Source organism: Falco punctatus, assembly GCF_963210335.1.
Source record: "Falco punctatus genome assembly, chromosome: 2".
Lineage (NCBI taxonomy): Eukaryota > Metazoa > Chordata > Aves > Falconiformes > Falconidae > Falco > Falco punctatus.
The window spans coordinates 83953348-83968396 of NC_137581.1; the positions used below are offsets into that span (position 1 = coordinate 83953348).

General features: G+C 39.9%; 1 protein-coding gene across 3 annotated transcripts in view; it reads right to left on the reverse strand.

Annotated features, from left to right (window-relative positions):
- Positions 1-15049, reverse strand: part of LANCL3 (LanC like family member 3) — a 38644-nt gene that overhangs the window by 11191 nt on the left and 12404 nt on the right. For all 3 annotated transcript variants that reach the window (XM_080374358.1, XM_080374357.1, XM_080374359.1), the window contains exon 2: positions 387-510. In XM_080374358.1, coding sequence (XP_080230484.1) covers positions 387-510 — 124 coding nt within the window. The remainder of the gene's footprint in view (positions 1-386; positions 511-15049) is intronic.

Below are 15049 nucleotides of genomic sequence, written 5' to 3' on the forward strand. Positions count from 1 at the left end.
CCCCTGCCAGAGAACTCACTAACATCCACAAACCAATCTCACACTTTCTGCAGTGTGATATCGTGCCTTGAAGGCCCCACTAGGGACCTGCTCAGTGACCTTTCACCACTGCTTCAGAAGAGCTCCAGATAAGCCGCTCGTGATGGATAGGAGCTGACCATATGCTTGAGTTGTACTGCTACAGCAAAAAATGCTCGGCAAGTCACTGTGTGGCAACAGCAGCTTACAAATAACATCCCGACTGTTCTCTTTGTGAACCTTCTCCACACAGTTGGATGGTCCCAACTCAGTCAGAAGAAATCCCACCCTGTGGTTTTTACATATTTTATTTCTGAAACATCTACAACACAGCATCACTTTCAACACAGCTGGTGTGTTTTACTCACCAAGATACTCTGTTCCATAGTAGGAATACATGAGTGGAAACGGTTTCCTCTTCTTCACTGCATACTGCTTTCCTGATTCTAGTATGGCCAGGCAAATTGATTTTATTTGTGCTGGGGTCAGCACCTAAACAGAAACATCAAACCAAACATCAAGTCTATTATAATAATTTTATTTTCTAGACATTTATCAGGACTCTGCATTTTTGCTGGTGCACAAGACAAAGTACTGCCTTTAATCTTATGAGCATGCCATAATAGACATCATTATTAAGAGCTCCTTACACAAAATAGTAACTGTACATAATGTTTCTCAAAACAAGAATTTCATCCTGTTTCAGGAAAGTGTCAAATCTTTAGCTGCAAAAAAGAAGTGAAAAGAGGCCCACTAAGAACTCCTGCCTTTCCTTCCCAGGATGGCACCTGACAACAAGCAACCAGGCAAGCTGCAGAACATCAGCCTCCAGAGTAGCAGATAAGACAAACAGACCTAGAGAGGGAGTAAATGTTACAGGCTTTATCGGGGCATACCAAGCTAGGCAGATTTTTCTGCAAGCATGGTAAAAAAAAAAGAGGAAGAAAGGAAGAGGATCCCAAATTTTCTTGAAAAACCAATACTACATATGTAGGTTCAGAAGTGTTTTAGTAAAAGAATCAGGCCTTCTTATTTCAAGACAATGCTAAGAAAAACAAAGCGCAAGACAGGTTTCTGTGAAGACAGGCTAGCTATGTTTATGGGACTTTATCATCATGAACAGGTCAACACTGCCTTTAATGCAGTCCAAAGAAATGACCAATGCCTTAATTACATCAAAGCTAAGACTGAAAAAACCATACCTTTCACCAGATGTTCATTTTTCCAAGTCACTGACCTAAAGCATGCAGTGAGGAGCTGGTTTTCCAGGTTTTAAATACAGCTCTAATTATATGCAATTCACTGCAATCATCAGCAATTTCCTCTGTGTCAGCCACACCTGTAGGTTATGGACCAGTACCCAGGTAATTTAAGTAACTTAGTTGAAGTAGTGTTTTGGCTTTAGGGGGAAACCTGTATGGCAGCTGTACTTTGCAAAAATATATTTCAACTTAGGAAAAGTGAACTGAGAAAGAAAACAGGCAAAATGAGGCAGAAAAAAGAAAAAGGCTGTAGAAATATCCCTGTCAAGATAAACAGCAATCCAAAACTAACTGGAATATCAAGATAATGTTTTTAAAGTGTTTCTGAACACATTTGGTTTCGCCATAGTTTGTATTACCACAGGATTTACTCTTTAAATAATACTGTCAGTGTTAAGCATGGATGCAGCATCTGTTATAAACTATATTCTCTCATTTGGCATGTATAAGATGGTATGGAAAATTAATGTCACTTAAAACTTCACTGAAAACTAATGGCTGAAATATCTTTTTTGTCTATCTTGCCTTGCTCCCTGTTAACAAGGCATTTTATTACAGCTGCTCCAAATGACTATGCTATTTGTACAACCTGGAAAACAACCTACTTCTGATCGTGATTAGTGTTCTTTAATGTTACTGCAGTAGAAGTAAATAAGCCATTAACATCTGGAGATTTCACTCATTGCCAGTCATTTTTAAATTAATTGTTTTAATTTCACTGAATTTAAAGAAATAGTTTAAATCCTAAGCAAATGAGGACAGCGGAGACATGGTGAGACACACTGCATACTCTCCAGAGCTCTCATTTTACCATCTTGCAGTTTGGGACCTAATAATGGCTATTTTAAAGTACTGATGGTGTATTTTGAATGGATTTAAATTTCTACCCAAATCCAGCCTTGCACAACACTGCACAAAGAAGTATCAGTTAGGAAGAAATGCATTGTTCACCCTTTTTTTATATAATGTAAGTATAAAAAGTCAAACACTTAAGCGCTATGATTACTTCAGTTATACATAGTGTACTGTTTGGGCTGGCATAATGAAATATGCTAATGAATATCACCTCTTTTTCAGAATGCAAAAAAAGCTCACATGCAAAGCTAGATGAAAATGATTATTTAAAATCATAATTAGAATGGACGATAGAAATCAACTCTTCCTGACCCTCTTCCACATTACTGAAGAAAATGTAAAAGAAAATAACCTGTATATCTTGAAAGCAACCTTCTGGCTACTCACTGACCTGTACGCTTTAAGACGGGTAGAAGATGTGTCCTAACTAATAGCTAGGTAAGAAAACTTCCATGCTGACTCCAAGTCTCTCTTACCAATTGCCTAAATCCACAGTAATTGCGCTGTTACCTCTGTTTTCCAAAACACTTAAATATGAAGGTTTTGTATTTGCTCCTTATTCTAGGAAATGGTTTGCTGGAACAGAAACATTCATTTACCATCATTATTAATGGACTTCCACAGGTTGAATGATCAGAAATCACATTTAAGTTTTCCATTGGTTGCTACATTTTATTTCAACCAATTCTTTCACCTTACCAAGAAACAGATAATATGTGGCCAGTCTCTGTAGGCTCCCTCACAACAGCTTTAATAAAACAGCTAAAAACTTTTGACCAAAACAACAATCATAAACCACATAAATCATAACCACAGACGTACGTGTAGCCATGGTTCTACAAAGTTAATTTTTATTTCAGTGTAGTCACAGTGTCTCCTTGACCCAGGAATTACTGAAAGAGTATGTTTCATTAGGGATGGCAAAGAAATAAACTGATTATCCCAAAGGCTTTGAAAGAATAAATTGCATGTTGATATCACACCTACTGTTGAAAGCTGTCAGATGCTTTGATGAAGAATAAAGCCAATATGAGAATATCCTATACTCAGAAAAAAATTTCATGCTTGAGATAGCTACATTTTTTGAGAAACTTCTTGAATGTCATTTAATATGAGCTGGCTACACAGCAGGTAAAATTATTCTTTATCATGTCAGTACTTACAAAGACTACTGACATTAAGAGATATATTGCTGGTGGTTTAATATTTCAGCTAACACGTTTAGTATTTTTAAGGACACCACAACCTATCATGTTACACTGGATGTGTTCATTTTAGTACCCTCACTAGATCAAAGTTTAAAATACATGTGTTCCGCATTATCCCTGCAATTTTTGTATCAATTGGTCAGTGGAGTTCCTTATTTTCTGTTTTAAATCATTGTTCAGTGATGTTGTGTACTGTTAAACAACAGTTCCAATCACCTTGGTGACAGCTGTGTTCCCCTATAGCTCTTACTTTAAGTACGACACTTGAGCAGCACTGTAATATGTAGTATTTGTACTACTGCCTGTGCCTAGGAGCCCTACTTATAGTAAAAAGCCACTGTGATTGCCTCTGAAGTCTCTCCATTTTTCTGTTGTGCCACTGCAGACAATATGCCTTCTCCCATTAAGGCACTCCACAAATTTGTGAATTATTTAAGGCAGGTACTTTATTCTGTAAATCCTTGTTAAAAGTCAGCAAAGGAGTGCTATGTCTACAGCAATTAGAGAACACTGCCCTTTTTTGTTGTTAGCAATCTTTCTCAACCTGAGATTGTTTAGTTGGAAGCAATTTCACAACTCCTTTTAATCTGCTACGAGAGATTTTGTAATATATTGGTTATGGCAATGCTGGGTGCTAGATAATTGTTTCAAAAACTGTAGACAGATATCTTGACCTTGAGGATCAGGCAGAAAGAAGGACTAGCTCTTCTTTGCTTCTGATGACAGTAACACTTTCAGCGGTTCATTATTCTTCTGAATGTTTGCTACAAAGCCCCTTGGCTCATGATTTGCCTTTTGAAAACCACTGCTACCTGAAACTGCATACTGTATTGAGAATATTTGAGGACTGTAAGCTTTTAGTTCTTTTAACAGACCTGTGTTTATTTTCTTAGTGCTCTTTCCTGTATGTATCTTTGCTGAATGCCAAGTATCATTACCTTTTTTTAGATGCATCAGTACCTTTATGAAGTAACAGCGACATTTACATCACTGTGGAAAAAGCCACCTTCTACGCATGTAAAAAATATTAATATGCATCTAACACATCAAGCCTTTCTCTGTCATATTTCTAAAAATCCATTTACATGAATTTGATCATAACCTTCTTCTGATGCTGTAGAAAGTGTCAAAATAAGCTGAAAAAAAAAATGGGTTGGTCTACAAATAACCTAACAGGAGCTTTGCCATTGGTCTCCTATCCTGGAAGCCCAGAAGAGGGAGCTTGTGAACTAGTTATAATACTCAAAAATGCTGCAAAAAGATACACATGCCCCTGTTCAGCACGACAGCTGACTCAAGCGGAAAGATGCTGTAGCCAACTTGGTAATACCTTACTGCACTGTGTGATGTTTAAGTTCACTCCTTAAGTTTGACTTTTTTCTACCAAAGACGGGCTGGGATTTTTCAGGGACCTTGTGTGCAATGTCATGGCCAGCTGTTTTTTTTCTTTCAGGTGATGCTAACACCCAAAGCCACAGAAATGTAACAGGCACAAAGACAGAGAGGTCTGCCTCCCCTCAGCGTTATCCCAGTTTGCCTGAACTACCTCCTACAGCAGGGAACCCAGCTCCAAGTGCACACCTGTCTGCTTTTCTTATAAGCAGTGTCGAGCACACCCTTCTTTTCAAAATCATAATATATTTTTTAAATGTCCTGAAAACTTTGTTCAAGGAATCAGATTAGTTCCTGAAGTACTACCGATACTGTTGCTACTGCAGTATGTTCACGCTGTAACAGCACCATGAATAGCAATTTCTAGAGAGCATACTTTCCCAATTTTCTCATATTAACACAACCACATGACAAGGTGCGTAGACTCAGCACAACTACTAGTATGATTGTTTCAGTTCATTGGAAAACCGTACTTGACTGCAATCTTGAGTAAAACAGACTTCCCTATAGATCCCGTTGGTATTGCTTGGTTTTAACATGTAAATTTTGGGGATTTTGAGGCTTGCTCTTTGCCTCACCAGCATGAAGGCAACAATGTCAGTCCTGTCCTGTTTTGTGGGTCACTAATCACAGGTCCAATCAGAAACTGAAGACTGCACTTATTCCTGATGAATCGGATTACTGGTAAAGATGACAATACAGCACTTTGGTTATTGCTAACGGAATACAAAATCTTCACAGGTCTCACCTGCCAAGACTGCACAGCGCTAAACCCGTCAAATTCTGCTGTTAAATCTTCAGAATGGGAAAATTTCAGACACAGCTGCAAGTGAAGTGCTGCACAGAAGGATGGTGCACAACTGTGCCTGTAGCTAAGAGGCTGTCTGAGAGCAGCTGGTGCTGCTACACGGGTCAAATGCAATAAGCATCTCTATTCACTGTGTCTCAAACACTGGAGAGTTTCAAGGAAAAAATGGCAACTGGCCTTTTTTCAAGCTTCCCTTGTCTGGGGTCAACGAAAAGAGAGGGAAAACATGAGATTCTCCAGTTACAGTCAGGCTCCAACACCTTTCATTCAACTGCACCAGCGTCTGGCTGGATACAGCCGTGTAGTTCTAATATAGTGGTTCTCCCAGGTCCTGGAAAGGAAACAAGAGGTTCCCATCACCCTCTTTACTTGAAGAAAGTATGGAAGCACAACCACCCCGCTCTCTGCTGCTGGAGAACTGAAGCAGGAAGGATATCAAGGAATGGATCTAAGAGCAGAGCTGTTCAGATAACCAGCATCACTGAGGAGGTATTAGTCTGCCTATTGAGAACTTGGGTGCTGTTCAGCTGAACATGGCTGGTCAGCAGCACAGACAGCAGGGAATTTCTCAGGAGAACAAGTCCCATCACAGAAGAAGTGAGGTACCCTGGGATGTACTTCTGTGTTACAGCTTTGAAATGGAAGCTGTCTGCACCCCAGCTGCAGGTTCTCTTCTGCCTAGTAAAGGGTTAGAGTTACCACACAGCACAGAGCACCAACAATTCAATTTCAAGCATCTCTCCCTAGAATTGCACCCAAATTCAAGACCATGAATTGAAAAGCATGTTTAAAAACAGTAAAAATATAAGACTTGCAAATTAACTGAGAAACAAACCTGATGCTGCTTGGAGAGGCTTTCTTCTATATTACAGATTTCTACCCCAAATTTTTCCAACAAAAAAGTAAAATTCTTCTTTTTTCCTTTATTATTATTATTATTATTATTATTCAACAACCCCATAATGCATGGTCGAGCCATTCTGTGGGCACAGACCCTGGGAACTGGCCAAAATGGATGTATCAGTGATCACCTTTCTGCAAACCAAATCCTTGTTTGGAGTTCCTGTGTGTCAACCACTCCTCCAACAGAAATCGGAGCTGTTTGTGACAGCTGCAAATAAGTCAGAGATCAGTGCTGCACAGATACTGCTTTCCTTCCATCTATGCTCCCCGTATGGGCAGGAGGAAGATTATTCATGTAAAAACTTCTTCACCAGTGGGAAATCCTTTGACTCTGTTTAGTCTCAGTCAGAAAGTACATCAGTACACAAGCCCTGTAGTTACCTTATGCCAAAACTGCAGTGCGAAGCTGTCATTTCCTGAAGGGAGATCTATCCTTCTGCACTCTAGATACATGTCCCTGACAATTCTGCATTATGATGACAAACACCTTCCAAGCTGGGCACCTTGCACTCTTGTTTGGGTAACAGGCAGCTCAGTGTTGTAGCTGTGCTGCCCAAGGATCCCATCCCATTTTTTACACTAGTAAGCAAGGAACATCTGCCCTGCCTGTGTATTTTGGATCAGCTTACTTCCCCTTAACAGCGGGTCTGCCGGTTCACTGGAAGTGAATCCATGCCTTCATCTGTTTCACAGACATTTCTTGTTGTAGCAAAGCTGTCCCACTGCTTGAACTGGCTGACTGTATGCAAGCTATGCAAAGGCATAAGAAGTGCTATCCATTCTTCCAGCTCCAGCACAGCAGGAAACAGGGTTCATGAAACAGCCTTTGCAAAAGATAAAAGCTTTCTAACACAGATGAGGGAGCCTCCCCAAACACTACAGTAACCATGGCTGTGCACTTAGTCTGCACTCAAAAATTATGCAAGTCTAGTTTAATTAGGCACTACCATTTGCTACCAGGAACTTAGGGATACTGTTTCTTGGAAAAATGAATATATTAGTGTTTGTGCATTAATCTGCAGGTCAACATGAGATGGGCAGAACTTGATCTCGAGTCAACTGGTAAAGGCCAATGTTTTTCACAGGGAAGCTGACCTAGGCTTACAAGTTCTAGAAATGAAAATGGCAACTGTGTCTAAAACCCAAAGAAAGCTGATAGGCCATATTTTAACATACCCTGAAGGTCTCCAGAAAGAACTGCACACTTCCATTCCTTCATTCCTTCAACTGGAAAGGCGAGCACTCGGCATCTGACAAGGCACTGATCTAACAAAATGTAATGATTTACTTCTGAGGAGTATAAATGTGCAAAGAGAAATAAATGTCCGTGCTAGGACCTTTTAAGATTATGAATTGTACTACTGCCAAGTTCATGAGGACATAGTTAATTTTGAAGGTGCCACTAAATACTGAAGTGAAATCAGGCAGTGGAAAGCACTGCTGCAAGGGGTAAGAGAAAATGAGGACATCACTGCTTCATCTCCAAAATCTAAGCTCTGAGAAAATTAGTCAAGGTTTCTATGGGAAACTGCCAATACCTATAAAATTCCTTTAAACTGATACTTGCTTAAAAAAGGCAAAAGGAGAGGAGCACTGCGTCTCACTTTATACACCTGACTTAACAAAATGTTACTGCAATAGTGATCTCTCCTGGTAGAGGCGGCTACGTGCTTGGTGGCTGCCCAGCTCTTGTACTCCTCGTCTGGGCTGGGAAGGGCCAGCTGGGCGCTGCATTGCAAAAGGTGCCACAAAACAGAGCTGGGGCTGGCGTACCTGGCCCTGGGAGAAAGGAAAAGGGGGTAAAGGGGTGGGGTGGCAGGGTGGGAGTGGTAAAAGAGTGAAAGGGCTCCTGAGCCCCATAGTCTAAGTTAACTAGCTGTGTCTGAAGAGAAGAGTCTACATCCAAATTCAGTGTGGTACAGGCCTGGAGAAAAGTCAGCACATGGCATATTTGGATGATTAAATGTTTTTCTACCACATCCTTTGCTGAGGCATGTCTCTGACCAAACTACTAAACAGAACCTATATGGTTGCACAACCTTTTACCAGCTTCCAGCTTATCATAAGCACTATTTTCATGCTGTAATTGTACATAACAATAAAGCTTTACTTGTTTCAACAACGGTAATGATATAGTTCATGTGAGACCACCAAAAAAGATAAATAAAGCTAAAAGATTACACTGAAAGCAACTACGTAATGCAATAAATAAAAAGTATTGGATGGGGACTGAGGAAGATTGATTGCGAGTTCCTTGAGAATATTTCTAAAGATGTTCATAGTTCAATTCGTCTTAATAGTGTCAGCTTAATCACTCAGAGTGATGGAAAACAGCCTTTTCAGTTTCATGCAGTATTCATTTTTTTCAATTTGTCAAAGTTATTTCACCTGTCAGATCATTCATATAGCTTTTAATATCAAAGTCCTCACTGATCTGACTTGGGGGGTATTACTCCTGGCAAGTATTATATAAGAAACACGGAAAGTTTTACCATTTGGTGTAGCATCTAACACAGATATAAAAATACAGTAGTTTCATGACCGTCAGGAATGGAATCCAGTAATTCATCTAGTAACCAGGCCAATACCCAGGGTTTCTATGCCATGCAATTATTCTTGTAAATTCCTGTTATTCCACGTCTGGCTGATAACACTACAAGGCTGGCTCATAGTCTGTTGAGACTGATAATAATTCTATCTGAGATAGCCTTTAAAGATCGAGACTACAGGAATATGGCTTACTTGACAGAGTAAAATGCTGACCTTGCTGGCAGAAGCCATGTAGAAAAACCAAATGGATACAGCTGAGCAAACATCTAACTCTTCAAGGATTGACCCTACTCTCATTTTAGTCATTTTGGAGAGAAGTGACTAGCAGATGCCTTCTCATTCATTGCTCTACACCATTGTGGAGTGTGTGACTTACACACAATAAAAATATTTGGGTTTCTTCATCACTTTTTCTTTAGTTCAAGGCTGTGCACACTCTCTGCCTCTATTGAATAAAGCTGCATTTATAGCAGTATCTCTCCCTGGAACTCCTGAGGAATTTTGCTTCATGTCAACAAATATTCTCAAGGAGATTGTTTCCTGTGACAAGCTGGGCAATATACCATCTTCCACATCTAAACTGAAAGAGGATTAAAAATTTCAGTTGAGGTTCGAGGCAGCACTCCCTTGAAGCTAGAATTCCAAATAATGGCTTATTTTTTGTGCTTAGGCAGAGCTTTACACTCCTGCTGTAAAGCTTCTTTGCTGCTGGAAATACCTTGTTTGAGGAACTAAAAACCTAGCAATAAAATGGAAGATCGCAGTTTATACACCCACCATCAAATAGTACTGGACAGAACTATCGTCACAATCTTGCTTGATACTCAGTTTAACAGGAATTCATGTGCCTTTCAAGCTGTTACACTGGGTCATGGTTCGCAGGTGCAGCTGTGATTGTAGGACACAGGTCCAATTTCCACTGCTTTCCAGGGGAAAGTTTTTTGTGTCAGGACTACTGGATTGGGCCTGGAGTACACCTGTCAAAAACATTTTACCACTTTTCAACTAATCAAATATTGCAATGTAAACAATGGCACATCATTTACTTATACATATGAAGCAGGTTGCTGGGTATTGTAACTTATTTGTTCCTCCTTTTTTTGGCTGCTTCTGTGTTTTGTTTAGCTTTGTTCACCTGGCTGCAACTCACAAAATATGCCAGGTAGATGTGAAACACTGGAAGACAAAACACTTCATTCTATACATTATTAAGCAGCCTTATGGCTTTTTTCCTCTTTATGTTAAAAATACTTAATTCCTCATCTTCCATCACTAACCAGTCCTCTTATCTTCCCCATGCAACAATTCCCCATCTATCTGCAATGCCTTTAGGCTTGTGTTCTGTGTGTTCAGACCTTCTCCCTCTATACAAGTTAACATACATCACTCACAGGCTTAGCAAACTAAAGAAAACAGATATGCCTCCTGAAAGCCTTATGGCAGAAGCGTCAGAACCAGAAAAAAATAAAAATTATGGAGGAGGAGAGTGGCTAAGGCAGAGCACCCACTTCGCACTCTTCCACCCAACCCCACCAAATATTTCACTCCCAACTCAGAACCACTGGTACCAAATGCTAATGAATTCTGCTACAGAAAGCAGCATTTAGAAAACTAGCCATAAAAGACTTATAGCTTGTTACTGTGCTAAACTGGCAGAGATGAACTAGAGTTACACAGAAAAACAAAATACTATTATTTTCTTCATCTCTTTCAAATTACGGTTCAAGAAAGAGCACATGGTTCCAGTGTTAGAGGCTCCCAACCACAATGCTTTCAGTGTTGTGGGGGTTTTCCCCACTTGAAAAAGTGGGGTTTTACATCTTAAGATAATACGTAGGGATGCATGGAATGCCTAGATAGTAGCTGTATAACACATGCATAGTTGTAACAGTTCACCACCTTAGAGGAGTCCTTGACCTTCTCAAAAACTTACACTCACGGAAAAGAAGGGCCTAAATTATTATGTGACAATTTGCATAGTGTTGTTGAACAGCTCAGTGAAAATCTCGGCTAAGTGTATTGCTGCACTGAAGAAAGCAAACAAAAAGTGTTAGGATGCACGACAGTAATACTGAAATGGTTATTAAAAAGCTACTATAGCAGTCATTGCTTTGTTCTTCTGGTATTTCTCCAGGTCTGTTCTCCCATTATCAAAATAAAATAAAATTTAAGAAATCAAGCAGAGAGTGTGTGAAGTTAAACAGACTGCAACACTTATTTTCTGGACAGAAGATAATTGATGTGATAAAGCTCACAAGAAGTTATTTTATCTTGTAATGTAAGAACAAAATGATAGCTTATGAAAAGCAGCAAGTTTAAAGACAAAATATTTCTCTGCTCTTCCAAGACTCAAGTAAGCTAGGGAATTTATTTCTGCAAAATGCAGCTGAGCCCACTCACACTGTAGAATTTTAACAAACCAACCTCTCTATAATTAAATTGAGAATGATTTTAAAAAATTTTGGGTTAATCGCCAGAATTGCCCCACAATTACAATTCTTCAGAGCCTGTGTAGTTTAAATAACTATTTTATCACCTTTAAACACATCAAATATTACAGTGTAAGAACATTTATTCCTGACAGATGTTGCAAGGCCAAGTCATACAATCAACACCAGGAACTCAGCCCACCAATTCTGGAAGAACGGTAAACCCTTGTGCTTCAGAGCATAAAGCCCATCCTTAAAAAGTGCATGTTAGGCACGTTACAGACAACACATTTCAAAATTACCTTCCACAGACATACATGCAGCTACTCTGAGTCATCTAGTGTACTGGTACAAGATATTAAACCAGATGGAATATTGAAAACAAATCCTGAAGAAGAAAGATTTGTTTGTATACACTACTGTGCTCCTCACTGCAAACAAGTGGAAGCGTTCAACAGTTTGGACAGAGTCCATGTTGTGCTGTATGTAACAGAGCCTGCGAACAGTTACTCAAAGCTGTTCCGCAGTTAGTGCATTTCTGCCATGCTGGAACAGTTTCTTGCCATGCTTACACTTCAGGTGACAAAGAAACACAGCAACTTTGGAGCCTGGAGTTTGGGGCACCTCCTCCAGGCCCTGTTCTGAAGAACGTTTGAGTATTTTATGTAAGTAATTTCAATCACAGCTGCAATAAGGGAGACTTGCTTAATCCCATCAGCACACAGCTTAGAGGCATCAGCTTAAATTCTTGCACTGTGTCAGAAAAAGAAGCGATGTGAATTTGAATTACCAGGTTAGCGATGAAGTCTCAAAGTTACTGCACATAAAAAGGAAGAAACTATGACCCCAGCTTGGACTGTAATTCGTTCAGAGACCAATTTAGTCTTAAAACCTGTAAGAGTGATGAGAGGTGAACACATTCTGCCCTGGCTAACAGGAATGCCTAGTTCACTTTTACTCCACGGCAGACAAGACCTTGCCTGGCGCTCTGTGAGAAGAGTACCTCCAGCAAACTGGGAGAGACTTGCAGAAGTGAGAGAGGGGCTACGTGGGACATGCTCCCCAACTTCAGCTTCACAGAGTCGCTGGGAAGAGGTAGAGATGAGTTACAGCAGGTGAGATGGAGTGCAAACGGCTACTACTGTGGGATGGCAACTGGAAGGAGTTGCATAAATACACGGCAAAAAGAGAGCACTGTAAATCTGTACCAGAGCTCCATGGATGGTGAGTGATGCAGCCACTGCCTTATGAATTTTGCTGTGGCTTTTGTGCCTCACAACACAGCACTCCCAGGATTTGCATGCCTATCAAAAGATGCCCAGAAGACTTCAAGGGCATAAACTAGATGCCTTGGACATTTAGGTATACCCAGCCTAAAGGCCTGAAGAATCACAGATGAATCCTTAATAGCTCTGTTGGGTGGTACAGCTGCATAGGCAGTCCAAAATTTCATTGACCTTCTAGATGCTGTGTTGTGTTAACCTCTATCAGCACTGGTTATGACTTTTCATTTATATTAACTGTTCATTTCCATGCAGAAAAAATGTAAAGAAACATAATGTTAATTTACATGAAAGTAAGCGTAGAACTCGGATGTGCTATCATGTTACATCCAGATAGAAAAGCAGTGAAGCAGCACACGTGCAGACAATATGCTAACACTCATGTGAACTGAGTACATGAGTAACTTCGGCCCTGTCATGTTCAGCTTACTTGAGTCTCAGTTTCTTCCTAGCATACAAGGTCTTACAGATAATTGTCCCCAGCTATATGTGCTTGTACTGCTAAAAATAAACCTTGTTTTAGTTCATTTGTTAATCTCTTGAGCTTTTTTAATACTTCCCCTATGCCTGTGTATGGTATTTGGCATTTGCCTCGGTTTAAAAGCCAAAGCAATTCTTATCCAGTGAGCTGTCTTTACTGGATCATTAATAAAGACAATAAATAAGGCTGGTTCCTACATCAGTCCTTTATGATTAGCTTTGCTTGTGGTCTTTCAGCCAATTCCAAATCCACAATGTCCCCATCCAAGCCAGCATGAATTAGGTTTTCAAGGAAGATTATCTTTGACACTGCATCAAAAGCCCTATTCAAATGTAGACAGGGTATTGGCTACTGCTCTTTCATCAGGCACTAATTTTATAATTCTGTTACTTACAACAAGTGATCTTGTTTGTCTCACAAGACTTCTTTATTCCTCCAAGTCATGCTGCTTTATATGCATAGTTCTATTATGCAGATATTTATGAGCCATGTGACATCTAGAAGTATGTCTAAATATTTGCTGCTGAGGAACAATGTGGCTACCTGCGAAATTAGTTAAATGATGTAAATGACACAGCAGCATAATTCACAGGCTAACAGAAGCATAATTAGTCACTTTAAAGTAGCACCAGCATTGCTTTCAAGCAAAGGTAATTCTAGAGAACTCCATGCTGGCATCATGCCACTTTTACTTTGTGTGATGATCTACAATTTGTGCCATGCCAATAAACCACTGAATAGAAATATCAACTTAAGCTAGAAGAAGAATGCTGACAACGTAATGCAGGAAAACCAGATGAAGGTGATCGAGTCCTCTGAGTCATCTGAATTTTACCCTACCCTTAGACTGTGGTAGCAGTCTGATGTAGTAAAAATCCTGATGATCTGTATGTGGCTCCCAGATCCTCCTCCCAGACACATTGACAAAGACAGTCCTGAAGCAAAAGGACAGCAACAAGAGTTTCCAGTGGCATACACTGCCATTAGCCTTGCCTGGAAATATGCCCACAACTCCAAATACAATTCAAGTCACTTCAGATAGTCAGTCACTTGTAATTCAATACTGCCCCATTTCAAGGGCAGAGTAAAGAGTCATGGGATTAATTTGAGGCAGTATGGGATACTGCACTCTTTAAAATGTAGCTTACTTGGTAAGCAACGGGATCGCCATCTGTACTTTTCTCCTGATTAAAAGATTGCCATTTGGTACTATAACAAAAGTAGGAAAGTCATCAATCCTCCCTTTGTGCTACTTATTTTCAGTTGTGACTGTGTACAAACTAAGCATGCTTTGGGAAAAAGAGACTGCTGTGTCAGAAGGCGCAGTACAGATTAAGAGTTAAAACCTCACACAGAAAAGAGGAAGAGGAATAAGAACTGTGAGAGAAATACCACCCCCACCACTAAAAAATGAACATCCACTGCACTTAGCCATTACCTTGCATTTGAAGATCTCAAAGTGCTGTATAATTATCTAACAGAAATTACTATTATCTCATGCTACAGATTACATTGTGTTGTCGCTGCCCTGGGTGCGCTCAATGCCACATGTCTCTTTTGCTGGATTTGACACGTTATATGACTGTTCTCTGCAGCCCTACAGGAGGGACTGTGCAAAGTGAGACAAGAGGGCCCAGCCAGCTATTTCTGGACCTACAGATGACAAAACATGTTTTCCAAATCAAGCTTGTTAAGTCAAAGTACATGTATTTAAAGTTCTTTGCCAGATGCCTTTCTGACCTATTCTGTATGCTTAATATTCTGATGCCCTTGGACTAAAGCAGCTTCACTTTAAGGACCCAGAAGGACACAGAAGTACTCTGATACGTGTCTTGCACAATTTGAGAAAGATTCTGTAAA